The sequence below is a fragment of the Felis catus genome, chromosome C1 (genome assembly GCF_018350175.1).
Source record: "Felis catus isolate Fca126 chromosome C1, F.catus_Fca126_mat1.0, whole genome shotgun sequence".
Classification (NCBI taxonomy): Eukaryota; Metazoa; Chordata; class Mammalia; order Carnivora; family Felidae; genus Felis; species Felis catus.
The window spans coordinates 15801979-15828425 of NC_058375.1; the positions used below are offsets into that span (position 1 = coordinate 15801979).

The following is a 26447-nucleotide window of genomic DNA, read 5'->3' on the forward strand; positions in this document are numbered from 1 at the left end:
CCAGCTTCTCCGGGGAGGCGGGAAGGCGGGCCCCAGGGAGGCACGGAGGGGCAGGAAACCCTAGGCCAGTTCATGGTGCGGAGGGGGAATCAGGGCAGAGGAGAGGGATGGAGGTCCATGCAGAACTGGCGATATTGGGGGACGTGCGGCTGGGCATAGGGTCTTTGGGCACCAGATTCTGGCAGGGACTGGGTGAGGGTCCCCAGGGCCAGGGCAGGGCCAGAAGCCCCTGGTGGGGGGCGCTGGCTCTGACACAGGTACCAGGCCCCAAAGCAGGTGCTGAGTGCCATCAGAGCTGCCGGCACCCCATCCTGCACACCCCCGGGCCCAGCCCGGGGGAAGGGGGGGGCAACGTCCCCAATATGGCCTCCGTCCTGAGAGCGAGCAGAGAACAGCACGTGCAGGCAGCCTCCAGAGCCGGCGGCCCCGCGGACGACAACCTCTTCCACCGTTCCTATGCCTATGGCACTGCCCCGGCGTCCGAATCTACTCGCGCTTTTCCCGGGAATAAGCAATGACTGGCAAGCAGCAGAGGGCGGGGGCAGAGAGAGACAGACAGACAGACATGGAGAAAGACAGAGAGAGATTGAGATGGGGTTGACAGAGAGGGACACGGCCAGGAAGGGGCGGCACAGCGGACGGGGGAAAGATTGGCCAATAGACAGAGACACAGGTAGGGACACGTGGGGGAACACACGGAGGCCACAGAGTGAAAGACAGAGAGACAGAGATGGAAAGAACGGGGAGGCAGAAAGGAGGAAGCAGGGAGAGAAAAGCGTGGGGAAAGGGGAAGAAGAGGAGGAGGACGAAGGTGTCAGTGGGGGGAGCAGGAGGGAAAGAAAGAGAAGGGAAACCAGGGAAAATGCAGACGGCAGAAGGAAAAGGAAACAGCAGGAGAGAAGAGAGTTGTACAAAAAACAAAAACAGAAATGGGTCTGGTTACTGCCATGGTGGGTGCTGCTGGCCTGGCCCGGCCCCGGGGCCCCTTCTACAGCACCCACAGGAGGCTAGGCCACTCGGCGGGAAGGGAGGGGGTGGGCCCGCTTCTCCAGTGACAGTGGGCTTGGTGACTGCAGGACGGCAGAGGTCCCGCCTTGTTCCCCGGGCCGGGCCAGACCGTGGGGCAGGGGTGGCTGGGGGGTTGGGGGGTGGGGAATCTCCTGCCATGTGACACGGCCTTACAGCACTGAGCACAGGGCTTGGCATGCAGCATACAGCGATAAAGGACAGAAGTAAGGACGGACAGATCAGTGGAAGAAAGATGGACGGACAAGGAGGAGCAGAGTTGCGTGTGCAATGCCAGGGGTGGCCACTAGGCGGCGGAAAGCCGATGAGCCCACAGCCGAAGGCCTCACCCACCCCGTGCGCCCAGCACCCCCGCTCAGTGTTAGCAGCAGAATCCCACAGAGGCTGGCAGACAGGAAGTAATCACACAGCAGGTGCTCACACAGAAGCCCAGTTCCTGACACACAATAGGGAGCCACAACCACAGAGGCCCTGACACACAGTAGGTGCTGACACAGCAGTCTAGGGCCAGGGACACAGAAATAGATGCTCACAGAATAAATGCTCACACCACACAGCTCACTTCTGGCACAGAGTGCAGATTCACTGATATCCAGGGCTTGGCACATATTGTGTGCTCAGTCAGGAGTTCATCTCCTGACATACGCTGGGTTCTCACAGAATAACCCAGGGCTGGGCATCCAGTAGATACTTACAGAGTCGATGCCCGCACAGCAGCCCGGGACCTGACACACAGTAGGTGCTCATGGAAACTCAGGGCGGGCCCACAGTAGATGCTCACACAGTACACGTCCACATGGCAACCCAGGTCCTGACACAGTAGGTGCTCACATAGCAGCCCAAGTCCCAACACACAGGAGGCACCCACCAGCATCTCAGAGCCAGGCACACAGCAGGTGCTCACACAGAAATCCAGGTCCTGACACACAGTAGATGCTTCCGGCAACTCAAGGCTTGACATTAGGTGCCCACAAAGCAGCCCGATTCCCAGCACATGATAGACAGTAGGTGCTCGATAAAGAGTGTCAGATAGAGAGAGCCCCAGAGCTGACCCACAGAAAGCCACCTGAGTAAGGGGCCAGGAGGAGGGAAGGGGGCTGCAGGCTCTGTGCACCTCAGTGTCATGGCCCGGACATTGGACCCCCATGGAGAGCAGTGGCTAGACTGAGTCTAGAACCCAGGCTGGGCACTCAAATGCCAGGGCAACGGGAGGAGGCGGGGCCGGGCCTCGGAGGTCGGGGAGAGCGGAGGGCTACTGGGGGTGGCACTCACTATTCCAGCTGCCTTGGCCAGGTCGGGGTTGTTGGGGGCAAAACTCCCGCTGTGGCTGGTGGACACGGTGTTGGGTTTCTTGTTGCTTAGTCCCATGGCATCCATGGACTGGCTGCGGCTCCGGATGACCCGCTGTGAAGGTGGGGTGGGAGTGGAGGCGGCACAGACTTCATGAGGTCCCACCCCCCCACAGAAACCCAGGAGCCCAGGCGTCTGGCCCCTCCCCACCAATGCCACTCCAGGGGACCCCGGAAGTCCCTGCCTGTGAGACCCCAGGAGAGGTGAGTCCACATGGTGCCTAAGGGCAGTTTGGGCCTCAGCTCTGCCACCAGCCTGCTGGGGGCCGTTGGGCAAGCCACTTCACCTCTCTGAGCCTCCCGGGACTCTCATGTGGCTGCTGTAAGGACTGCAGAAGATGCTGGGGCATGAGCCAGAGCACGCAGAGAGTCCTCCAGAAACCTCAGTTTCTTGCTTTTAGGGTCCTTTAGGGCTTCCTCTCCTTGCTTTTCTTTCCTCCTTCTCTCCTTTTCTTCCTTGCTTTTTTCAGCCAATCTACACTGAACATTTCCTATGGGGCCAGGCACTTTATTCTCATTTTCTCACTCAATGCACCCTACCAGGTGGGCATTATTATCATGCCCATTTTACAAATGAGATGAGCCTGGAACCCAGATGCCAAATCACATGCCCTTCACTGTGGGCTCTACGGCCTCTAAGAAATTCTTTGACCTAATCCGGCACCTACTAGATTGGAGACCACTGGAGCCCTCCCTCAAGAGCCCCCAGACCCATGTTCACCCCACCCATTCCTGGTCTCTGGTGGGCACAGGCAGGGCTCTCCTCAGGCCCCTTTCTCAAAGAAAGTCTGTTCGCCTAAGTCCAGGGCAGGCCCGGGCAGCTGGGCCAATCCCCTTATGCAAACCCGCGTCTCCAGCTTTGCTGTCTGCCCTGGGGTGACGGTGAGGCCCAACCAGCCTGGCTGGGCACCCAGAGGATGGGTAGCCCCCCTCCTGGGAGCGGAGAAGGTGGCAAAGGAGCCACAGCCTGGGGACCTGCAGCTTAGGGGCGTCCAGGCCCTATGGGGGAAAGAGACACTCCCTCCTCCTCTCTCACTTTGGACAGCAGTTGCTGAGGTAGGTTGGCTTTTGAACTTACGTTGCACTAATCTAGCTGCTTTACAAATGATTCTCAACAGTTGTATGAAGTAAACGGCCATTGCTCTACCCAGTGGATAGAGAAACTGAGGCTCAGGGGTGCCTGGCTGGCTCAGTTGGAAGAGCATGCGACTCGATCTCAGGGTTGTGGGTTTGAGCCCCATGTTGAGTGCAGAGACTACTTAAACAAATACAACTTGAAAAAAAAGAAACGAAAGAAACTGAGGCTCAGAGGATGCTCAAGCTGGTAAGTGAACCCAGGGCATCTGTACTCTTAACTCTAAGATAATGCAGAGACAGCCATGGTAGGTCACACAGGCCTAAGGTCATACAGGCCAGGTTCCTCTCCTACAGCCACTCCGTTCACAAATGGCATCTCAGACTTCTGTTTCTCTCCCTCAGTGAGGACGGAGACCTCCTCCTCCCTTCTCTGCCTGCTGACCTGGTAGCCACCACCAGAGGCACCAGAGGCACTTGGTTGCCGCTCAGAGGGCTCGAACCTTCGCGGAACTCCCAGGTAGACTCCACCCCCAAGCCTAGGCCCCGCCTCCAACCATTAACTCCTCCCAAGTCAGAGCCCCACCCTAAAGCCTAGGTCCGTCCTGAGGCTCGCTGTCACCTAGCCTCTCGCTGTCACCCAGACTCCACGCCCAGGTACTTGCCACCTGGCTCCTAGCTCTTCTCACGTCTAACCACCCCACCGCCAGACTCCACCCAGAGCTCCGCCCCCACCCGACTCCACCCCCAATGCGAGCCGCCTCTAGCCGCCCCTCCAAGCCTCGTCCATAGTCCCACCCCCGACTCCACCCCAGCCAGGTCCCAGTTTCTCTGCCCCAGGTAGACCCTGGCCCTTCACCTTAAAAGACTCGAAGAATCCGCCGCCGCCGCCGCCATTCTCCATCTTGTCCTCGTCACCGCCCAGGCCCATCATGGACTGGCTGTGGATGTGCAGTTCCTCATAGAGCGTCTCCAGGAGGGCAGCCCGGGTCCGCTCCTGTGGGCCAGGTCGAGGCCATCAGGAGAGACCCCAGTGATTGGCCCTTGGTTCTACAATTCGAATCCTGGCTACCTTCTCTGAGTCAGTAGGGAGTGGGCCTGGGCCCAGGGCCCCAGGAGCCCATGCTGGCTTCCCTGGGACCCCCACCTCGCAGCTCCAGCAGCGCTCAAGGCTGCTCATGTCCCAACCCACGGTGTGCCCCTTCCTCCATGGTGTCCTCTGTGCCAGCCTGCCCACCTGCGAGCACCTCCTGGGACATTCCTCACATACCCCTAGAAATGTCCTAATTCTTCTCCCTGGACCACAGCCCTGCTGCCCCTAAATCCACCCCACCCCAGACAGCTCTCCCAGAGGCCAAAGTCTGAACCTGGCATTTCCCTCCCCAGGGGCAGGGCTGAAATGCCAGGTTGCAGGCAGGGGTTCAGCCCAACAGCCCATCCTCACCTCCAGTTTGGCAAACTTCTCTGCCTTGTAGCAGGCATATTCAGCATTGATCAGCTTTGTCAGCAAAAACTCCTGGAACTCAGGCCCCTGGGAGCCCCCGAGCGTGGAGAGGAGAGAAAGGGCTCAGGTGAACACAGAGACAAGGGGCTGGAGCTCCTGAGCCGCACCCTGCTGGGGCCCTGGGGCCATCCTCATCTCTCTCAGAAGGGGGCCTCCTTGGCCTCAGCCCCCCAGCCCAGGTACCTGTGAGGGCCCCCTAGGCCCTTCATGGTTGCCCACCCCTTGGAAGAGCAGACCTCACAGATGCAAGGGGCTGGCTGGGGTCTCCCACTGCCTCAGTCTGGGGGAGAAGTGAGGGGCCTGGAGCCAAGGCTCGAGGTGTGGCTTCTGAGAGATGAGAGGAATGTGTTGCCCCCTTCCCAAACATTTTAGAAGGAAGAAGACTGTAATTGTCAAAAAGATAATACAAGTTAGGAAGGGCCACAGATTGTTCCCTGACTTTATAAATAAAGATCACAGTGTGTATCCATCCGTGTGAATGAGAAGCCAGTCCCCGGTGACAGGGTTAGGGGAGCCCAGCTGCCCTGGCACACAGTGGGGCCTGAGGACCTCTTACAGCAGACTGTGCACCCCTCCTTCGGCCCCCACCCATTTTGTCCTACTCTGTCCATGACTGGGGCTGGGGGCTGCCCCTCACCTTCCTGAACACAGCAGGGTCCGGGAGGGGGGGCCCAAAGAAGGGCACGTCGTCTCTAGCGGTGACAGAGACCTGGAAGGGAGAGCAGCAGTCTCTGTGGAGTCCCCACCCCAGCCAGAGACCCCTAATTCATCCCTGGCCTGCCCCCTGCTGGGGAAGGTTCAGTGACTGCAGACTGGGTGAGTGAACCCCCGGATTTCAGCTCCTCCATCCTTGGTCCTGAATTTGAATGGTGAGAAAGGGTGGAGGCTCTCAGAGGTCACAGAGGATAGGGAAGGCCTAGGAGGCTAAAGGGTAGAGCAGGGAGGGTGGGATGGGAATCCCCCATCCACAGAGCAAGGGGGTTGCTCAGAGCCCTCTGGACAGTCCCCCTATTTACAGGTGGGAAGACTGAGGCTCAGAGAGGTCTCAGAGTGACTCAGGGAGGGGCTGTGGCTGAGAGCCCTGGGAAGCTCCACAATCACCCACCTTGTAGAGCGGGCCATCGGGCCCCCCGCCCTCGGCCTGCACCACCACATAGGCATGCAGGAAGTTGGATGCGATCATGTCAGGCACAAAGGGTGTGTTCTCATCCTGGAAGACTACAGCGACAATGTCGTTCCCGATGTGCCGCTTCCGCTGCAACTGAGCACAGGGCCACAGGCCTTCACAACCTGGCCGGAGAGGGCTCCCTGGGCACAGGGGAGGGTGCCCGCAGGAGTGTGGGAGGGCTCAGGGTAGGCAGAAGGGCACGTCTAAGAATTTGCTTCCCCTCAAAACAAGGCCGTGAAAAACTTGTTTCAAAATTATTTTAGTTTGCTTGGAATCCCGAGACAGATGAGGAAACTGAGGCCAAGAGAGCAGTGACTTGCGAGGCCCTGCGGTGAGTCAGAGGACTCGAACAAACTCAGGGCTCCTGGTCCCCAGGCTCTACCTCCCAGCCCTTCTCCTAAATGCCCCACACATGGCCTGTCATGAGCAAACGGGTTCCGCTCGGTATACACTCATGTTGCTGAGATGAACGGAGGATCTTCTCAGGAGAAAATCAAAAGACACTAAAAACAGATATTTCCATGTTTCTCACATTACCCTTTTATCCCCCTGGGGTGGGGGCACGGAGGAAGGTAGACAGCCCTGCAGGCAGCCTGGGACAGGAGTTCAGCTCCCAGAATATGCCCCACACTTCCTTGCCTCCAGGCCTCTGAAGAAGGTGGAAGCCATTTTCTCCACCTGGAACATTCCCCCTCCTTCTCCCAGCAACTTTGCAGGCTAAAAATCACTTTATCTGGAAAGGTTTTCTTGACTCCCACCTCTGCCACGTTTAAGTGCCCCCATGTCACCCCACCATGCCCCTTCCCCCCGTAAAAATACTAATTCACATTTATGGAGCTCTTGATATGTACCAGAGACTGTTCCAGCCACTCTAGATGCATCCCGTCTTATGCTCACCTATGAGGTAGGTGCCATTATCATCCCCATTTCATGGATGTGGAAACTGAGGCTTCCCAACACTGTAGCAGCTTGTCACCCTGCCCCAGCTAGAGCCCACGAGTTGGGAGAATGGATCATTTCCATCTCTATATCCCAGGGCCCCCTGAACCTGGTGTGGTGAACACTGAACAGACAGGTAGATGCGAGGGACAGGAGGACAGGTGGGAAGCAGGTGGGGGGGGGGTGCCCAGGCTACCTGCTGGGCGTCCCCTTCTGTGTAGGGCAGCTTGGTGGACACGTGAAACATGATCTCCTTGTTGCGGAAGTTGCAGTACACAGACTCGGTCCCCGTCTGCCCGTGGGTCACGTCCAGGCCTCCTCGGAACCTGCCCCGGCCCCCCCCAGGCCATGGCTCAGTCTCCAGCCCCAGCCAGGCCTCTGTGAGGCCAGGACAGGGGCTCCCTCCCTGCCTGAGGGCACGGGTCCAATTAATCGATGATTGTCCCGCCTAATGCTCACCCTTTAAAGTCCTGCAGTTTGACCTTCTGGCCGAGAAATTCAAGAAACTCCACGAAGGCAGGGCTCTCCTCATTGGTGCTGAAGAGCTCTTCCTCGGAGGTCTGGGGACACATGGAGAACTGAGGTCACCGAGCTAGCGCTGCTAAGCAGCTGCTGTCCCTCCCCCCACCTGCACCCAGAGAAGGCTGGGAGCCTCTCGCACCCCACCCCCAGGTCCTGGGAAACGGAGTCCCTGGGCAGGTGCTCCCAGTGGCAACAGATCCACAGCCAGGCGGGTCGGAGGGCAGGGAGGAGAAGGTGAGCGCACCTGCCCCAGCTTCTGATAAATGACTCCAAACTTGAAGTTATTGCTGATAACATGCTCATCAAAGGTGACGATGAGGCGGGAAGCCTGGGGGGAGAGGGTGATGGGTGAAATAGGCTGCTTTTTTAAGTTGCCATTTGTTGCTCTTCGTGCCAAGCACTGTGCCGCGAAGTTTGCCCGTGTCATCTCATTCAGTCTTTAGGACAAGCCCACGAGGGAGACAATGCTGCTGTCCCCATCTCCCAAAGGAAGAAACCAAGGTTCAGAGAGTTTAAGTAACTTGTAACTTGCCTAAGGTCAACTGCTGACAAGTGGCAGCACTGGGACTTGAACTCATGTCCAAAGCGTAAGCTCACTGCTCCTGAGTGTTGCCCACAGGCCCCCTGCCCTATTCCATCCACTCTGTAACACCTAACTTGTTCCTTGGCTCCTCTGTAAACCCACAGCGTCATTCTAGAATGAGCCAAGTCTCACCAACTTGAGTGGAGCCTTGAGAAGTAGCCCCTTCCCTCACCTTGGGCCTCAGTTTCCTCTTTTGTACCCAAGAGGTAACGTCTGATTTCTGAGGCCCCTTCCTTTGGGGGACCTCTCCTGGACCCCACCACCCCTCTCCTCGCTCCAGAATTCAGTCAGGGCCACAAGGGCTTACATGCCTTTCGGGGCCACCTTTTCCGGGAAGCACCCCTGACTCACTGAAGACAAGCCACCATCCCTTCCCCACATGGTCATAGCACCTCAAACCCAGCACAAGAGCTGGGAGCGTGGCTGCTGTCTACGGGGCAGCATTTACAGAGGTGGCTGTGTTATTATTCCCCCTCCCCTTTTCCCCTTGGGTCAGAAGGCAAGGCCAGTGGAGTCCCCTGGCTCAGGAACACTGACTGCCTTGGGAGGGTCCCCAAATGGCATTGAGAGTAAGGCCGGCCTCCAAGGCGGACAATACCAAGTTTGAAGGCAGGCCTCCTTTATCCACTGTGCATCGCCGGATAAGACACAGAACAGTTCTGAGCCTCTGCTTCCTCCTCTGCAGACTGGTGACTTTGCAGCATTGTTGTGAGGGTTAACTGAGAGGACTTACGGGAGACACCCGGTACACAACAGGTGCCCAATAAACGCCCAGTTCCCTCGTTCCCTACCCACCCCAGTGAGCAGGGCCCAGATGCAGCCATACCTTGGGGTAGAGCACAGGGTAGAATCGATCCACATTCACATCTTCACACACCAGCTGCAGGAAGAGAGAAGGGAGAGGCTGAGGCTGGGGCCTCAGGGCCTCCCTGGCCACCGGCCGCGCGGGCTGGAGAGGACAGCAGCAGAAAGGAGAGGGAACAAGGGAGTTTGCAGCAGGACTAGGGGCTCGCTGTTGCTCAGAATGGGGTCTCCTGTATCCGAAGGTGCTCTAAAGTGACCCAAAAGCACCGGGCAGGGGACAGGAGCCCAGAACACATGGCAGCATGCCAACGTCATGGGACACGTGAGAGGTGGGACCTTGGAGACAGGGCTGCAGCACACAGGGCTGGGATGTGGGGCTACAGATGACAGCGTGCCAGCTGTGTGCCCACCTAGGGTGCCCAAAGACGCCTCACCTTTGCCATCTGGACCACATTGGGGAACTCAGTGAGGCAGGAGATGGGGATGACATCATGGTGTGTCCGGCACTTGGTCCTGGGAGGAGAAAGCCCGCGCTGAGGGGCGAGGCAGTGGGAAGGAGAGATGGAAGGCCCTCCACACACAATAGGGGCAGAGGGGACACACCCCAGGGAGGACCAGAGGTGACGACGGGGCCAGGCCTGGTTGGGGTGCTAACTTGCTGAGCAGCCTCAGGCAATTCCCTGCCCTCCCTGGGCCTTGGTTAGAAGAGTGGGCTCTTAGATGACAAGACCTCAGCCCCTGCTGCTGTCGCAGGGCCCCTCACCCCACCCTCACCTGAGCAGCAACCGCAGGTGCTCCTGGTCCCCGATGACCTCGTACTTGAGTGAGAAAACAAGGTGGCCCAGGGCAGTGTCCAGTGAGTAGTAATTGAAATGTTCCTGTGGTGGGAGGAGGGGGGCGGACAGAGGGCAGAGCTGAGCTTGGGGCCTCCAGAAACCAGGCCAGAGAGCCAGCTCGCTCCCAGATGGGGGGCTTTCACCCAGCAGCTGGTGTCATGGCTAATGGCAGACTCTGCATCAGACGGATCTGCCTTCAAATCCTACCTCTGCCACCTGCCAGCTGGGGAGCCTGAGAAGGTCACCTCACCTCTCTGTGCCTCAGTTTCCCGTTCTGTAAAACGGGAGGCCAACTACCTCGTGGGATGGTGGCAGGGGCTGAAAGAGATAAACAGTCTAGCATAGAGTAGGCGTTCGGTGAAGGTTAGTTACTTTGGCTGTCGGGGTCCTCATCAAAGTCAGGACCACATTTGTACCTGCCTCTCTGTCTCCCAGCTCCTGCCCTTCTCGGGGCTGGGCCCACAGTAGGTGCTCAATAAAAATACTCTGATTGATTGCTCAATTTGTGGCTCTCTGGCCCCTGAAGCCAGGGCTCGTGAGAAACAGGAAGTGAAACATCTCATGAACACACTGGGCGGCTCACCGGACAGGTTCCCACCCTCCTGCCTCACCTGGAGAAGCTACAGGGTTGGGAAGAAATCTTGCAGAAGGCCCGAGGGGAAGCTGTGGCAGGAACGGTACCCCCAGAGAGGAGCCCGGGGCTGGCACCTCCAGAGGGGGAAGTCCTCAAATCAAGGGCAGGCCAGGAGTGCCAAGATATTCCACCTCAGCCCGGCCCTGGGCTCCCCCTGCTGGCCCTGGCCCTGGCAGTGGGGCTGGCTCCCAGCCACACCCTAGGAGTCATCCTGGAAGTCAGTTCTGTTGAAACGTGAACACCTGTGCTCAGAGAGCAGGAAGAGAGGGAGGCAGGGGCAGGGGATGTGCCCCACAAATCCGCAGCTCGGGGACAGTCTGAGTGGGCCTGGAGCCAAGAGTCCCCCTCAGCCCTGCCTGGGGACAGAGTGGCGGAAACCCCCAAATGCTTGGCACCATCTGCAGAGAGGGAGTGGCAGGTCCTTGGCAAAGAGGGTGCGCTGAAGTCCTCGAGTCCTCTGAGCCAAGAGCATAAACCCTCCCGGCACATCTTAATGGAAGGTCAGCTGGAGGTAGGTCCAATTCCTGGCTCAGCAATTGTGTGACCTTGGCCAAGAACTTCACCTCTATGAGCCTCAGTTTCCTCTTCTGTAAAAACGAGAGCAATCCTGATCTCACAGAGTAACTATGAAAATGTAGTAACAGCTAATGTTAAGTACTTACTATGTGCCCGGCATGGTTCTCTATACTTCACATGTACTTTTGTTATCCTCATTTTTACAGATGAGGAAACGGGCTCAGGAAGGTCAAACGACTTGCCCAAGGTCACGCCATCAATAAACGGAAGAGCCAAGATACACACGCAGGCCATGAGACTCCAGAACCCACACCCCACTCCACCAGCTGGGCTGGAGATGGACAGAGGTACAGCAGCTGGCATGGGGCCTGGCACGCACTAGATCCCAGCATGGGACCTCCCCTCCAGCTACCACAATCTCACCCGGTAACTTCTGCCTGGAGCACTGCTGGGTGACACTCTGACCAGTTGTTACTGGGCAGGATCCCTGCTCTGGGGCTGGAGACGGGGCAGGGGTTTGTGCCCAGCCAGGTCAGGCCATGACACTACACTAGTCTCCCAGCCCTGACCTCACGCTACCTGAGGGCAGGGCCCGGGTCTGTTTGGTTTGCTGCTGCACTCCTGGTGCCTAGAACACGTTATTTTCTAACCTTGACTGAGCACTCACTCTATGTTGGACCCCATTCTAAATACCTTACAAGCATCGTTCTCATTAAAGCTGTGCAGCATCCCCCTGAGGTGGGTGTCATCACCCTCTCCGTGTTTACGGATGAGGAAACAGAGGCACGGGGAGGGTAAGTGACTTGCCCATTGTCCCACGTAGCAAGTGACAGAGCCAGGATCGTGCCGCGGTAGTCTCTGATGTTAACCGCTATGCCATAATGTTTGTTGAATGAAAGCGTGAATCCACCACAAATGTTCCGGGACGTGGGACTCAGGACTACCACCCAGCCCCAGCCCTTGGGTTTGGCTCCCTCCCGGGCCCAGCCCCCAACACCAGCGGGCCACCCACCTTGCCAAGAAAGTGCTTCCGGTAGATGCGGGCTGTGGGGTTGCACTCGAGCTTCACCTTGGTCGTGGGTGACTGCAGCGGCTCTGTCTCCGGGATGCTGGTGATTTCGTGGTTGGTGCCTTCAATCCAGTAGCCCCCGAACTGGGGCAGCAGGATGAGGGGGAAAGGTCCTTCTCGCCCCAGGACCTGACGGAGGACTCAGCTGAGAGCCACCCACACTGCACCCTACCAGGGCCCCAGGACACCCCCCAACTCAGACCCAGGGTCACTTCTGCCACGGCTTAGGAGAGCTAGGGAACAACCCAGAGCCCACGTGGGCCCCAGGGCTTGCATCCCCCCCCCGCCCCAGCGTACTTGCTCCAGCCCTTTCCCAGGCACAGACCCAGGCCACATGGAACCCCCTGTTCCAGTCTCCAAGAATGGGGACTTGGTTCGGGAAGGTAGAGCTGGGAGAATGACCTTGGCCAAGAGGCTGAAACGTCGGGATTAAAGGCCTAAGGGTTCACATGGACTCTAAAGACTTGGGCCAGTAAACTGAGGCCCCAGAGCCCATGGCAGGGAGGAGGACCTGAGAGTCCAGACTCGGGGTGAGGACGGGCTCAGGGGGTCCAGCCAGTTACCTCATGGACGCTCGGATAGGGAATGTAGTCCTCCTCTGTCTACAAAACACAAGCAGGCCAGAGACCCAGCTGGGGTGGGACCCTCACCCTTTACTTACTTCCAGTCTCCCCAGAATGCTCCATTGCTCAGCCAGCCACCTGGGCTGGGAGTGTGGATGGGGCTGTGTCATCTCCCCAGGGCTTCCCAGGGGTGACCCCATGAGGCAGGGGCTGAGCAAGCTTAGCTCACTGAGTGCTGGCAGTCTCCCCTGGGTGTCTCTCTGCCTGGGGAAAAGGAGGCTCACCGCCTCCCCAAAAGAAACTCAGGGACCAGTGATTCTCAGTGCATCAGAATGGCCCTTGAGGGCTCCTTAAACACGCACTGCTGTGCCCCATCCCCAGTTTCCCAGGGTCTAGGTGGGGCCCAAGAATTTACATTGTAATAAGCTTCCAGGTAATGCTGTTGCTGCTGGTTCAAGGACCACACTTTGAGAACCCTGCTCTGAACAACGAATCAGGCATCTGCTCACAAGCCCCCTCCTCAACCCTCACCTTGAAGCCCTGGGCGTCCCCCTGTTCCCTCCCAGGCCAGCCACCAGTCTTCTTGGATTGCTGAGGTCCCAAATCCAGCATAGAACCACATGCCTATCTGGAGGGGATGTGCAACTCCCACCCCAAGAAAATTCTGAGTCTGAACAAGAGCCTCCCTGCATCTCCTTCCATCCCCCGCCTCCTCTCAGTCTCCTCGCAGCAGGCTGGGGGGCAACCAGGCCACTCCTCCCATCTCCTCCTCTCCTCCCCTCCCCATCTGCCTTCCCAGGCAGAAGCCTCCTGGGTCCTGGGTTTGAGTCTTCCTGTAACTGCTGATCACGATTGGCGAGAGAGTCTCCCCATCCCCTCCAGGTCCCAAGGCCTTTGGAGAGACTGTTCGGGAAGCAGCACAGGCAGATGGCCACAGAAGGGTAGGGTGGGGCCACGGTTCCAACCTACTTTGAGGGGCGGTGGGAAGGAGCATCGTTGTTCATCCATCCTGCTTCCCTGAAAAGAGAAGGTAACACGTCCCGTTACACCCACCCCCCCATGCCTGTTGCCAGCGCTCCCATGGGAGGCTCATACCTCTTCCTGTGAAGGGGGAAGCCAGGGCTGTGCGGGGGTACTCCCAGGGCACGGTGTTGGCCAGCTCTGTTACTCAGGCCTCTGCAGGGAGGGCTGGGGGCTCTGTGCAGGAGTGTGTGCCACTGGGGCTGGGGGCAGGGGTGGTGACAGGGTTGGGGGCACGCACTAGTGTGTGAGTATGGGGCAGAGGCCATTGCATCTACACAGATGTGTGTTTTTTAAATTTACTTACACAGATGTGTGTTTTTAAGAGAGAGAAGGAGAAAAGGACAGAGAGAGAGAGAGACAGAGGAGGCGAGAGGCGGAGACAGAAAAACTACAAGAGGCAGAGAAACAGGAAGGGGCAGAAGAGAGGGTTTGGATGGTGAACTGACATGGGGGGGAAGCTCCTGAGATTTGTTCAAGTTGCCCCACCCCCACCCACCTCCCAACATGTACCCATGCACCAGAAAGAGGCCTGGGAAGACCAGGGCTGGGCATGGAAAGTGGGCAGGGGTCAGGCCGAGGGTGTGGGGCACCTCCCCCTGCCTGTGGCACAGCTTCTGGTCACCCTGTGCCTGGTATCTGTCCCTTCTCCCATTCTACATGGGGGTCCTGTAGAGCCTGTGACGCTCTCAGGGGGATGGGAAATGTGTCTATGGATGTGTGGGTGTGTGTGCGTGTGGGTGTGTGCAGGAGATGTGTGTGCGGATGTGGGGGGGGGGGGATGGGGGGATGAGGCACCGAGCCCAGCCCTGCCGGGGACCTCCACAGGAATGGGAGAAGGGGAGACACAAGTGGGGCCTGGGCCTTGGGTCAGACAGGGAGTTAGCACTGCCGGTCCCCATCCTCTACTCTGACCCCCAGACCGAGGGCTCAGGAAACTCACCGCCGTCATCTCCTGCCAGCACAGTCTGCCTGGGGCTCCCGGCCTGTCCTCAGAGAGGCTGCAGGACTGGAGCTAGAGCAAGGGCCCTCACCCCAGCCCACCCCTCTCCTTGGCTCCCCGAAAAGGGCGACAGAGCCAACCTCACCTGCATCTTCTCAATCATGTCAAACAGATCTGTGCTCTGCAACAGAGACGGGGGAGGGCAGGTCAGTCCTCAGGTGGCCCAGCCGACCCTGCTAAGTCCCCGAGGAGTCTCCACCCACCTCTGCCCTCCTGGTTCCCCCAACCCTGTCTAACCATGTGGGCCTGTCCGAGCAGCAAGAGGAAGTGGAAAGGGAATTGCAGAAGGGAGCTCCGTGCAGCTGACCAGCAGGCCCTGACCAACTGCTCAGTGAAGTCAGCCCAGGGCTCCCCCCCTGGCCCTGTAAGCAGTATGGACTGGGCAGGGGGGGGGGCGGGGGGCTGTTGGGAGAGACAGTGCTGGGATGTCCCATTGGCCCAACAGCTGTGTGAGTCCACACGCACCCCCTCCCCCCTCCTGCTCCAGCCAGCCTCTCCCAGTGCCAGCCAACGGCACACACAGGGTTAATCCGGGCATCTGCCAGCTGTGCTTGGCAGCTTCAGCCTCCTGGAAGGCGGCATCCTTGCCTGCTGGTGGGGTTGGGGGTTGGGCCTGGGAAGCCCCCAGGGTCTCTAGGACAGTGCCCCTCCCCCAGCACTTCCAAGGCCTCAACTCTTTTGGCTCCTGCTGCCCAGTGGGGGCACTGCCTGAGCTCACATACATGTGCTATGGGGTTGTGCACCAGGAAACACATTCTCTCTCTCTCTCTCTCTCTCTCTCTCTCTCTTGCTTGAACGCACAGCCTTGTACACCAATATTTAAACACACTCTCACTGTACCAAAGAAACCAAACAGACATAAACAGCCCGCCCCCAAACCCAGGGGATCTGTGCACACCAATCCTGAGCCGCAGAACCGTGTGCTAACAAATACACACGGCAGCATTCGAAATTACACAACAGCACACACACATAGACCCACGTACCACAAAGCCACACACACAGATGCAAACCCACCCCTGTGCAAATGTGCACACCAGTAATCGAACACGAAGCTCACAAACACCACAAAACCACTCTCGCACCTGTGCACCGAGAGACACGATCGCAGGCGCTCGCAGACACAGGCAGCTGTGTCCACAGCAACTTGGCCACAGAGCCCCGCTGCCACATACAAGCTCACCTTCCCCTATCGGTCACGCAGCCCGGTAACAGGCAGGACAGGCCTGACCCCACAACGTTAAATGAGTTTTGAGAAGCAGGAAGAAACAAAAGCACGCAGCCACCGTGGAAGTGGTCAATCAGCAAGGATGGGGGTACAGGTCTGGTCCTCACACACGCCCCCTCACATCCACCTGAGTGCACACCACCCATCACAAAGACACAGCTTAAAGATCCCGAGACACAAACACCCCAGGTGCACACTCGAAGGCCCGCCACAGAGGCAAAACCCACACTGTAAAATGCACTATGGGAGGCCAGAGGAGACACTGACCTATGGTCACCTATGGCCACACGCAACAGTCCAAGCTTGGAAGAGCCAATTCCACAGGAGCTACAGCAGAAACCACTGATGGACGCCTGCAGTCCAGGTAGACAAATTTGCCTGTTAGCACCCTGTACAACAGCAACATCGGCATCTATGCCTGGGTCACACAGTCTCAGCTCAGCACAGTCCCGGCACGAGAGTGATGTGGGCGCATTAATGTCCCCCGGAGCTCCCCACTCAGGGCGACCAGAAACAGTGCACCGGGAGTCACAGCCACATAAACATTGACACATGGTACTGTCACCCAGAGAGCACACACAGCAACAAGTGACACCCAGAGTTACAGCCTCACAGGCGCAGCAGACGCCCTGACACATGGAAGACTGTGAGCAAAGTGGCCCAGAGCACCACTCAAAGTTACACCGCGACATCCAGACCCCTCCTAAAGGGGGCAGGGGACGGTGGAGTGGTCCCTGAGGCTAACAGGCACACGGACTCAAGCACGCACAGTACCACTTCAGTCCAGAGCCACGGTGCCACCACGGGCACTCTGATCCGGGGACAGCTGCAGAAAGAGCCCCAGGCCCAGGACCCCAGGGCAGGGCTGCGCCCTGTGGCCGCTGTGGCCGGGTGTCAGCCCAGAAGCTAACACGCCCTCCATGACGGAGCCTCGCACACCCGCCCTGGCTGGGGCAGAGCCTACCCGGCTCCGGGAAAGTCGGGCTGAGCCGGCTCCGCGGACCCCCTCGGGCAGGCCGCCCTCTCTCTGGTCCTCACCTGCCAGCCGGCCCCAGCGGGCAGCGAGCCCCTCCGCGGACGGCCGGGGGGCGCCAGGGGCCGCGGCTGCGCCATCCCGAGCCTGGCCCGGCCCGGCCCCCGCCCCGGCGGCGCTTCAGCTGGCCCGGCCGGCTCCCGCCCGCGCGCGCCCCTGCCCGGGCCCCGCAGCGCCGAGCTCCGCGCTCCCCGCTCCGGGATCCCGGCGGCGCGCTGCCTGAGCTGGGCTCGCCGGGCCGCCGGGCCCGGAGGGGGCGGGGCGCCAGGTACGGGCGTCGCGGGGGCGGGGCTTCTGAGATCCGGGGCGGGGACAGAGGAGCCCCCGCCCCCGCCCCCCCCCCGCCTCGTGCGGGCCCGGCTCGCGGTTCCCGGACACTGCGCCTGCGCCCTCTCGCCGGCGCGCTGCAAGCTTTCGGCGCGTGGGGCCCTACGGAGACCCGAGGCTCTGCTCAGCGCGCCCCTATCCCGCCTTCTTTGTCTTCCCACACTCTGGGGATCCGCCTCGGGGCCTCAAGGACGGGGTTCTCGGGACAGGCTGTGAAGCCAGGCAGGAAGAGGAGAGAGGGTTACTTCATAGAGAGCTTTCCTTGAGCACCTACTTAATGTTGGACTCTTGGCGAGGATGACCTCTCCCCACAATCCAGGAGGTACGAGTATCATCCCCATTTTACGGAATAGAAGACTGACTCCAAAAGGTGAAAGATCATGCCCAGGTTCACACAGCTAGGAAGAGGCAGAACTGGGAATCCAGGGAAAGGCCTGGAGCTGCTCTCCCCTCCCTCCTCATCTCCCCTCACCCTCTAATGCCTGACAGTGGCTGGTGGGTTTCCTTCCTTCCCCGGTTCCCGTGCCCACACCGGACCCTAACTGCCCCTGATCCTAGGGGAGGGAGGGAACAGGGACGGCCAAGACCCCACTGTACAGAGTGCACTCCGGGACATGAGGGTTCTAGCACTGGCCTTGCCACAACTTGCTGAGTGGACTTGAGTGAGTCCCTGTCACCTCTGTGGGCTTCAGTTTCCCATCTGTAAAACAGAAGGCCACCAGTCTTCCCACCTCTGCAGACCCTTCCGGCTGACCCTGCATTGTGTCTGCCGCCACTGTGCAGTGGGGGGCCGGAGCCTCAGCACCCCTTCCCCAGACATACTGGGAAAGCGGCAACTGCTTCCTGAGCTGTGGCCAAGTCAACACCTGCTGCTTTGGACCCTGCAGGGGCAGGCCTGCCCACCAGCTCAGTGCACAATCCCTCTTCAGCTTCCTGGAGAAGCTGCCAGTAGCTGCCCATCACCCTCCATCTCCAAGGCAAGGGCTCCTGGAAGGAAGGCACTGGACCTTCCTTTCCTCCAGACCTGGCCCTCGGTCAGGCTGGAGCCCGGCAGCCGGCGGGAACTCTGGAGATGTGTGTTCCAGACACGGTGTAGCTTTGTTTTTAATAATTAACAGCAGCAAATATTGATTTACACAGGCACTTCCAGGCCTGAGCGCTTCCGGGCACCCATCGAAATGCAGCCAGAGAAATGTCCATTCCCATACTGGGAGGAGGTGAGACCTGCTCACATCATTGGAGATGTCTGTGTGACAGGTGGAGTGGAGAAGGTACACACTCCATGGAGAATGTGCATGCAGCTGTGCGCGCGCGCGCGTGTGTGTGTGTGTGTGTGTGTGTGTGTGTGTGTGACTCTCAGACCAGATGAGGCTGTGTGTGCATGGACATCATGGGTACCTGTATTTGTGTTTGTACATGTGTATCTGTATACACATGCATGTGTACATGTGCAAGTCTCTGAATATGTTTGCAGACATGTGAATTTGTCCATGGACATGGGTGTGGGCAGACTGTGCACGTACATGTGTGCAGATTTCTGAATTCCTAAGTGGAGAAACCCTATGGGGGGCAAGGTAGGAGGGCCCCAAATAGCTCAGTGTCTGTACAAATGTGGTCTTCCAATGAGAGGGGAATGTCCCTTCTGGGTGTTCTGTCCTGCCCTGGAAATGTAGCATTGCTGATACAGTTCGGCGTCTTGATTTCCACTTTCCAAAGTTACTTTCACGGTCATCGCCCAGCTGCAAGCCAGCAAGGTGAGTAGAGAAGAAATTGGCCCCTCTGTTTCACAGATGACGAATCTGAGCCTCAGAGAAGGGCAGGGACTTACCCTTGGCACAGGGAGGTCACGTGCCCCTCAGACTGGCTCCATCAACATGATAAATGTTCACAGACTTAGGGGTGCTGGAGGAGGGGCACGAAGAATGTGTCGTTGGCCTGAGTCCCCTCAGCCCCACCACTGCTCTGCTGGGCATCCAGGGAGATCACTCAATCTCTCTGTACCCTGTTTTCCACCTGTCCTCCCCCTACCCCTGTCAAAGGAGGATGACCCACAGACTGGGTCTTGATTCTAGAGTAGGGGTGGGCTGTCAGGATGGGAGTGGTTTAGAGCCCGCTGTCTGGGCTGTGTTGGCACAAATGGAGGCTTTGGGCCAACTGGGTGGAGGCCAGGAAGCCTGAGGGGAGGCGGCTCAGAGCTAATCCACAAAAGCCAGCCCCAGGCTGTCTGAGCAGGCAGGACTCAGGGCGAGGGGTTGTTTCAACCCTCATTTTCCTGATAGATAGACGGAGGCCCAGGGAGGGGAAGCTATGGTCTAAAGGCACACAGCCCGTGGTGAGAATCAAGGCCTCTTCCTGTATGCTTAGGGGGAGAGGGACTAGGGGGCCTCAGTCATGAACCCAGGTGCCATTGAGTCGTTCCCTTCCTGCCAAGCCCCAGGATCCACATGGCCCCATCTTGGGCTTTGGCCCAGGCACAGGGAGCAGGAGATGGTCTCAGGAGCCCCCTGATGTTGCCCTAGGAGCCCCCTTGGAGGTGGTGGAATCCCACAAGGATTCCAGTCCCTGGCCATCTGCCTTCCTGGCCAAGGAGAGGTACATGGCCCTTCTTCCAGGCCCGAGTGTGGGAGAAGAGCTTAGCAGGCCCTGGGCTTGCTATTTCCTGACTGTGTGACCTTAGGAAAACCTCTCTGAGCATCTGGATCCTCACCTGGAGAATGCCTGCCATCCAAGGTTTGATGAAATGACCAAGAGGCATGATGATGTCTGTGGGCATGCTTTAGAAACCACAAAATATACTGCAAAAGAGAGGGTTCATCTCCTTCGGCATCAAGGAGGCCACAAGGCCAGGCACTCTGGTCACACAGCCTGAGTTCCGACCCCAGCCCCATCATAACCTATTTGTGTGTCTTTGAGCAAGTAACTTAACTTCTCTGAGCCTTGATTTTTTTCATCTACAAAGTGGGACTAATAGTAGTAGCTATCACATAGTACTTCCAGTTGGAGGATGAAATGAAATACTGCCTAGAAACCATTAAGTACCCATCTGGCATATAATAACTCTCAATAAATGCTCGTGGTTGTTACTGGTATTCTGCACAAGTTGCTCAGTTATTTATCTCTTACCTGGACTATGGCTCCTTGAGGACAGGGTCTGTGTCCAATTGATTTCTGGCCCCTCAGCGCCCAGCACAAAGTCTGATACAAATCAAGTGCTCGGCGAACACGTTTGATTTTGGTGATCTCATTCACAGGGCTCTCACCCTGTGCCAGATATCATGGGTGGAATGTTTTATTGGCACTTTTTTCATTAAATCCTCACAATAGCTCCGTGCCAGGTACTATCATTATTCCGGGCTTACAGACAAGGAAGCTGATGGGGATGTTGATAATGAAGGTGATGGAGAATAGCTGTTTGGCCAGTTTGTTCCCAGCTGTCCTGCCCCCCTCCCCAACAGTGATATAGGCCCCGGCCCAACGCACTCAGGGGTGAGGAGTGGTGTCCCCTCGGGGAGCTAAGCCTCAAGCAGCATCTGCATGAACACTTGACCGCTGTCCGCTAGTCATTCTTAATTCTCTGTCAGCCCCAGGGTCTCCAGACCAGGGGCAATGGGGAGGGGGCACTTACCTTGGGGTGGAGTGAAGCAGTGTGGGAGGGAACGAAGTCCACTCGTGGCAGGTCTAGGGCGTGAGGAAAGCACTGGTTCTGCCCATCACTCCTCCTGGAAGAAAGAAGGGGTCTTATGGTCAAGGAAGGCTCCAGGCTGGGAGGTTTGTGAACTCTGGGAGGAAGAATCGCTCTCAGAGTCGGAGGACAGATTTCATGGAGGGGAGGTCATGGGTTCCCCAGGAGGAGGGAGAGGAGGGGCTTCTGGAGCAGGGTTGCCAAACAGACTCTCCTTCCCCGGAGATCAGAGATGTGGACAGGGTCTCTCCCCGAGTTCTCCATTAGGCCTGCCCAACACATTCCTGTCAAGAGGACGTCCACAGCTCATTCTGAAGCCCATTCTGAAGATGGGTAAACCGAGGCAGGGGGCAGTGAGGGTTGCTGTAAAGGGCTGAGTCCTGATCTCTGTACTAAGCAGGGAGCTCAACCTCTATAGACCCCTTCCTGAGCCTTCAGAGAAATGCAGCCTTAGGGCTGAGAGGACACTTGGGTGGCTGCTATTCTTTTTTTTTTTTTTTTTTGAGAGAGAGACAAGCATGAGTGGGGAGGGGCAGAAAGAGAGAGAGAGACACAGAATCTGAAGCAGGCTCCAGGCTCTGAGCTGGCAGCACAGAGCCTGATGCAGGGCTCAAACCCACGAACCGCGAAATGGTGGCCTGAGCCGAAGTTGGACGCTTAACCGACTGAGCCACCCAAGCGCCCCTGGCAACTGCTATTCCTAATGACAACAGTAATAGCTGACAGCCATTGGGCCTACTATGTGCCAGGCCCTGTGCCAAGCCCCTCTTTCCAGGCCTGAGGGCACAGACTCCTCACCACATTGGTATTCTCATTTAACAGATGAGGACCCAGAGGCATGCAGAGGTCATACAGCTGGTCAGGGGCAGAGCCAGCCTCTGTTAAGGCCTGACTCCAAGCTCAGCCTCTTTGCCCACACCCACACCCCTCCCTGAGGAAAGGAAGCAGGTCTGATGAGGGCGAAGTCAGCTCCTGTCACCCTAGAAAGCCTGCTGAGGAGGCCACCTCTGGGGTCAGGGAAAGGAAATGCCCAGTGGCTCCTGGGACCCAGGGAGCCCAGGGCCGGGCGAGCCAGGCCGGCTCACCCGGCCCTGGGCTCCCTCCCGCTGCCCAGGGCCACCCTGACGTGTCTGCAACCCCGCCCCGGTCCCATCAACGGAGGCTGGTCCTGAGAGGGTGAGTCATTCCAGCTGCCAGATCTTCCGTGGCCCACAGCAGCGGGCTTGAGTCAGGCCGGTCTGGGACTGCCCCTCCCTGAAAGGGGGAGGGGCTGCAGGAACCTGGCCCAGGAAGGAGACCCTGAGGACCCTCGGAGCCCCCCTGCCCAGTCTCCTCAGCCCAGCCTCTCTGGTTAGGAGAGACAGCTGAGAGGAGCCGTCCACATCCACAGCTCGGCTGCAGGCACCAGAAGCCTCTCCACCTCTCGGGGGCTGCTGGCATCTAAAAGCGGGGCCTGCACTAAGCAGTGCACTTGACGCAGAAAAAGAGATATGGTGGCAGTGGCATTTCAAGCCATGGCATCACTGTGAAGAAGAACACTTACCTGTTGTATGACCTTGAGTCAGTGCCACACCCCTCCTAGCCTCTGCTTCCAAAAAAATTTCATCATAGAGCCTGGGTAGCTAGTAGGTATTTACTCAATAAGTTCTTTGGTATTCATTCATTCATGGTAAACTCTGGCTCCCCAAGTTAGGTCTCTTTAGTTATTTGTTGAATGGATAAATGATTGAAGGAATCAGTGACTGAATGAAGGCTGGCAGTAGGGAGCCACTGGAGGTGTGTGAGCAAGGGAACCGCCTGTACTTAGGTCCCCGTAGTTTGCCAGGTATACTGACCTGGGGAGAGACTGGAGCTGGGGGAGTAGAGAGAGGCCCACAGAAATGGTCCCGGCAAATTCCACTGAGGTCACCCTGGGGACTCTTTGTCAAGACCTGGGTCATGTGCCTAGAACTGTATCAAGCATTTTACACCCTCACTACAGTGCTGGGAGATTGGCGTCATGTATCCCCAATTTTATAGATGGAGAAACTGAAGCTCAAAGAGGTGAAGCCACTTCCCCTAGCAAATGGGTGACAGAGCCAGAACTGAAAGCCCACGCCCTTGACTGAGTAAGGCCAGCGCCAGCGGGGTGGAAAGCAGAGGCTGCCCAGGGACCAGGAAGTGCTGGGGTTGCAGCCCAGCTGAAGCTGGATCCCCTTAGTGGTGGGGACACGGGGACAGTGGTGTTGGCGTGGCCCTGGCCGCCCAGCGGAGGTGGTCGCCTATGATGGAGCTATTTGGGCCCTGTTCTTCTGCCTGCCCCACTCAGGCCCCCAGGCTCAGACCATGGCCACTGCAGGTCAGTCTGGCAACAGCTCCCTGACGCACTCCCCTTCCAGAACCCGCTCAGTCTGAGCTTCCCCATGGCCATTTATCCGTCTTGCACAGGGCTGCTCATGCTGGCACAGGACTAGGGAAGTCTCTCGAGACAAGGAGGCGGGCGGCGGTCTGGCTTCCATCGGGGACCCTGCCGTAAGGCCCTCAACTCTCTAGTTCTTGGCTGGCTAGAGCAGGCCCCTCACAGGCAGTACCCAGCACCCCATCCCCTGCCAGGCAACTCCTCCACCTACAAGGTCATTGCTGAGGCCCTAAAGGGCAGGGGAAGGGAGAGGCTCCACAATGGGGACAGAGCGGGAATTGGACGCTCTGGGCCCTGCCTGCCCCCATCCATCCCAGCCCCGAGGGAACAGAAGGACACAGCCTACCTGTGGCTTGTGTGATTCCACTTAATCACCACAGCAACCCAAGTGAGGCAGGTGCTCAAAAACTGCCTGCTTTACACACAAGGAAACTGAAGCTCAGAAAGGTATGTTAACTTGCCCAAGGTCACACAGTGAATGAGGCAGAGCAAACATTGGAATCCAGGTTTGTCACTCTAGAGCCCAAGATCTGAACTTCATAGCAGGGGCAGACCTAGCAAGTCCCATTCGAGAGGTAATGAAAACAGCAACAGCAAAGGACAGCCAACACTGATACCCGATCTGCCCTGGGCAGGCTCTGCTCTAACTGCTTCGCTTGGATTCACTCATTGAACACCCTTCTTTCAAAGGAGGGCACTAAGACACAGAGAGGTTCAGCAACTTGTCCAAGGTCATGCTGGCAGTAAGTGAAATACAGAGGATTTGAACCTTCAGCCATCCAGGTCTAGGTACTGTGCCCTAATGCTATACTATACTGGCTGAGCAGATACTAGTTGCTCAATAAATAACCCGGAAGGGATGAATAAACTCAACCTGCCACCTCCCTCCCTACCTCCCCATGCCTCCCCTCCCCCTGTCGGCCTCCCTCATCTCACACGCATCTCATCCCTACCTTTCTAGCCATCCTCCATTCCCCTTCTGCCTCTGCCCTCTGTGGACCTCCCCCAACTTGGCCATTTTCCTCCCTCTCATGAACTTGAACTTCTCTGTCTCTCCTCCCCTCTCTATCCCACCCTCGCCTCCTTCCTTCTAATCTCCACTATTCTGTTCACGTGGGGTCTGGCCCTCTCTGCTTCTCTGAAAACCTTCCAGACCCAATGGCCTGGCTCAGCTTAAAATGCTTTGCATTCTGGGGCACCTGGCTGGCTCAGTCGGTGGAGCATGTGAGTCTTGATCTCCAGGTTGTGAGTTCAAGCCCCGTTTTGGGTGTGGAGATTACTTAAAAATAAAAAAATATATTTTAAAAATGCTTTGCATTCCCTCTGCACATGCAACAGCTGGAAGGTGCCTGGAGCATGCTGGGACTCAGGGAACTCTCCCCTTCTCCTTTCCCCCTGCCATGACCGAAGTCATATCTGCACAGCACTCTTGCAGTCTAGTGTCTCATCTGATCACCGCAGCAGCTTTGTGAGGTTGGCTATTATCCACCTTTTTTCCAGATAAGAAAACTGAGGCTCAGAGAGGTGAAGTGACAAGTCCACGGTCACACCAGGGAAAGGGGAGAACAGAGGTTTAACTCCAGCTCAAGGTTCTTCTACTACACACATCACGGCTGCTCTCAACCCAGGACCTCAGCCCTGTCACCTAGCCTTGGCCCCCGGTGGCCTCCCCATGGCAGCCCTCCCCAGCTCCTGCAGCTACCGCCAAGCATCTTCCAGGTCCAGCTCCAATCCCTTCCTGTCTGGCCTGGACACTTGCCTACAGGTACAGAAGACCTGGACACAGAAAAAGGTGGCAGCCAGAGAGGAGGTAACTTGCCCAAGGTCACACAGAAAGCCTGAGCCAACCTGGCATCCGGGCCAGGCACATTCCAGGGTCACCTTCAGGCCCGGGAGGTGTGTGGCTGCCGGCCAGCTGGCCCCAGCTCCCCACCCTCTCAACGCACCCATCTCTCCCAGGGAAAGGGCGCAGCAAGGGGGTGGGGGAGGGGCCCAGTGGCCCAGCTCCTGAGTGGGATGGGCCAGGCCGGAAGCTGCTGCTGACAGCTCCTGGGTTTCTTGGCAACTGTCACTGCGCCTCCTCCCATCCCTTATCTCCACATCGAGGTAACAATAATAATCACACTGTCATGAGTACAGCTTTTTGTACTTTGCAAAAGTGCTGTTTATCTGCTCACTCCTGGGAGTCTCACCGGAACTGGAGTGGGAGATAAGGCAGTCGCTAGGATCCCCAATTCCTGGAAGGATAAACTGAGGCTCAGAGAGGTTAAACCACCACCTTGAGGTCACCCAGGAAGGCAGAAGTAGACTGGGGACCAGAACCCAGGCCTTCCATTAGTCCAGGGCTCCAGATGCCACACTGGGGTAGGGGGCATCTCCGGGTGGTTCCCCACACTGCCAAACCACAGGCATGGTGGGGGGGAGATAGGTAAGACTGAGGACAGTTGGCCAGATGCCTTCCTGGGTTGTTTCCCCACTGTTAACCAGCTGGAGAGTTGATGGGAGGGTCCTGTCTTTCTCCTCATAAGGCTGCTGTGAGGCACAGAGTAGAGTAAGCACTATAGAAGTGTTTGCTATTATGATTAATTATTATTAATATTAGCCACTCTCCTGGGAACCTCACCCTTTCAGGGCATTAGAGCAGTGGCTGGGCTGTCCTTTGGGTATGACTTGGTTCTTTGGCCACCCAAAGATAGTTGCCCTGGATGGAGGTCCCCAGGTGGGTGTGGCCCCTGCTGACTCTCCTAGCCTCATCTCCACGCACACCCCCTTCCTGTCCTGCCCCAGGCACCTTGTCCTAGCCTGTTTGGGCTGCAAGCAGTTTTCCAAATAAGCCACGCTGTTTCACACTGCTGAGCCTTGGCACAGGCTGTTTCCTCGGCTGGGGGCTCCCTTTTCCTTCTTGGCTGCCTGGTGAACTATTCATGCTTTAAAGTTCATTTTAAACAGGTGAAACTCTGGTGGCCAGAGCAGGTAACACATGACCACCAAGGCAGGAAGCCTGTGATGGGGAGCAGGGGGGCTAGACAGGTACAGGACAACACACACACAAGTTGGGAAACCAGACTTGGGTGGTTGGGGGGTGCAGAGCAGGTGCTCACCTAGCCAAGGAACACAGGGCCAAGAAGGACTTGTGAGGGAGGCTAGCCCAGGATAGGGTCCTGAGGGG

The 26447-nt window shown here is 57.7% G+C and overlaps 1 protein-coding gene and 1 long non-coding RNA gene across 24 annotated transcripts in view; one reads left to right on the forward strand and one right to left on the reverse strand.

Moving 5' to 3' along the window:
* RAP1GAP (RAP1 GTPase activating protein) overlaps positions 1 to 26447 on the reverse strand; it is a 65763-nt gene that overhangs the window by 6619 nt on the left and 32697 nt on the right. For 12 of the 23 annotated variants that reach the window (XM_023258268.2, XM_045035248.1, XM_045035249.1 and 9 more), the window contains 17 exons: positions 20824 to 20917; positions 14696 to 14731; positions 13557 to 13604; positions 12588 to 12626; positions 11968 to 12153; positions 9744 to 9847; positions 9404 to 9482; positions 8992 to 9045; positions 7827 to 7910; positions 7520 to 7620; positions 7257 to 7386; positions 6059 to 6214; positions 5591 to 5662; positions 4894 to 4980; positions 4309 to 4446; positions 2299 to 2430; positions 441 to 518 (listed from right to left, as the gene is read on the reverse strand). In XM_023258268.2, coding sequence (XP_023114036.2) covers positions 441 to 518; positions 2299 to 2430; positions 4309 to 4446; positions 4894 to 4980; positions 5591 to 5662; positions 6059 to 6214; positions 7257 to 7386; positions 7520 to 7620; positions 7827 to 7910; positions 8992 to 9045; positions 9404 to 9482; positions 9744 to 9847; positions 11968 to 12153; positions 12588 to 12626; positions 13557 to 13604; positions 14696 to 14713 — 1506 coding nt within the window. In that variant the 5' untranslated portion in view covers positions 14714 to 14731; positions 20824 to 20917. Of the gene's footprint in view, positions 1 to 440; positions 519 to 2298; positions 2431 to 4308; positions 4447 to 4893; positions 4981 to 5590; positions 5663 to 6058; positions 6215 to 7256; positions 7387 to 7519; positions 7621 to 7826; positions 7911 to 8991; positions 9046 to 9403; positions 9483 to 9743; positions 9848 to 11967; positions 12154 to 12587; positions 12627 to 13556; positions 13605 to 14695; positions 14732 to 16105; positions 16170 to 16876; positions 17123 to 19905; positions 19994 to 20823; positions 20918 to 26447 lie in introns of those variants that run through there. The other 11 variants (XM_045035245.1, XM_023258265.2, XM_023258264.2 and 8 more) reach the window with 4 other exon arrangements.
* Positions 17268 to 25403, forward strand: LOC123379506. The gene is made up of 3 exons (XR_006583981.1): positions 17268 to 17520; positions 18339 to 18415; positions 24779 to 25403. It is a non-coding gene; the product is annotated as an uncharacterized LOC123379506 (long non-coding RNA).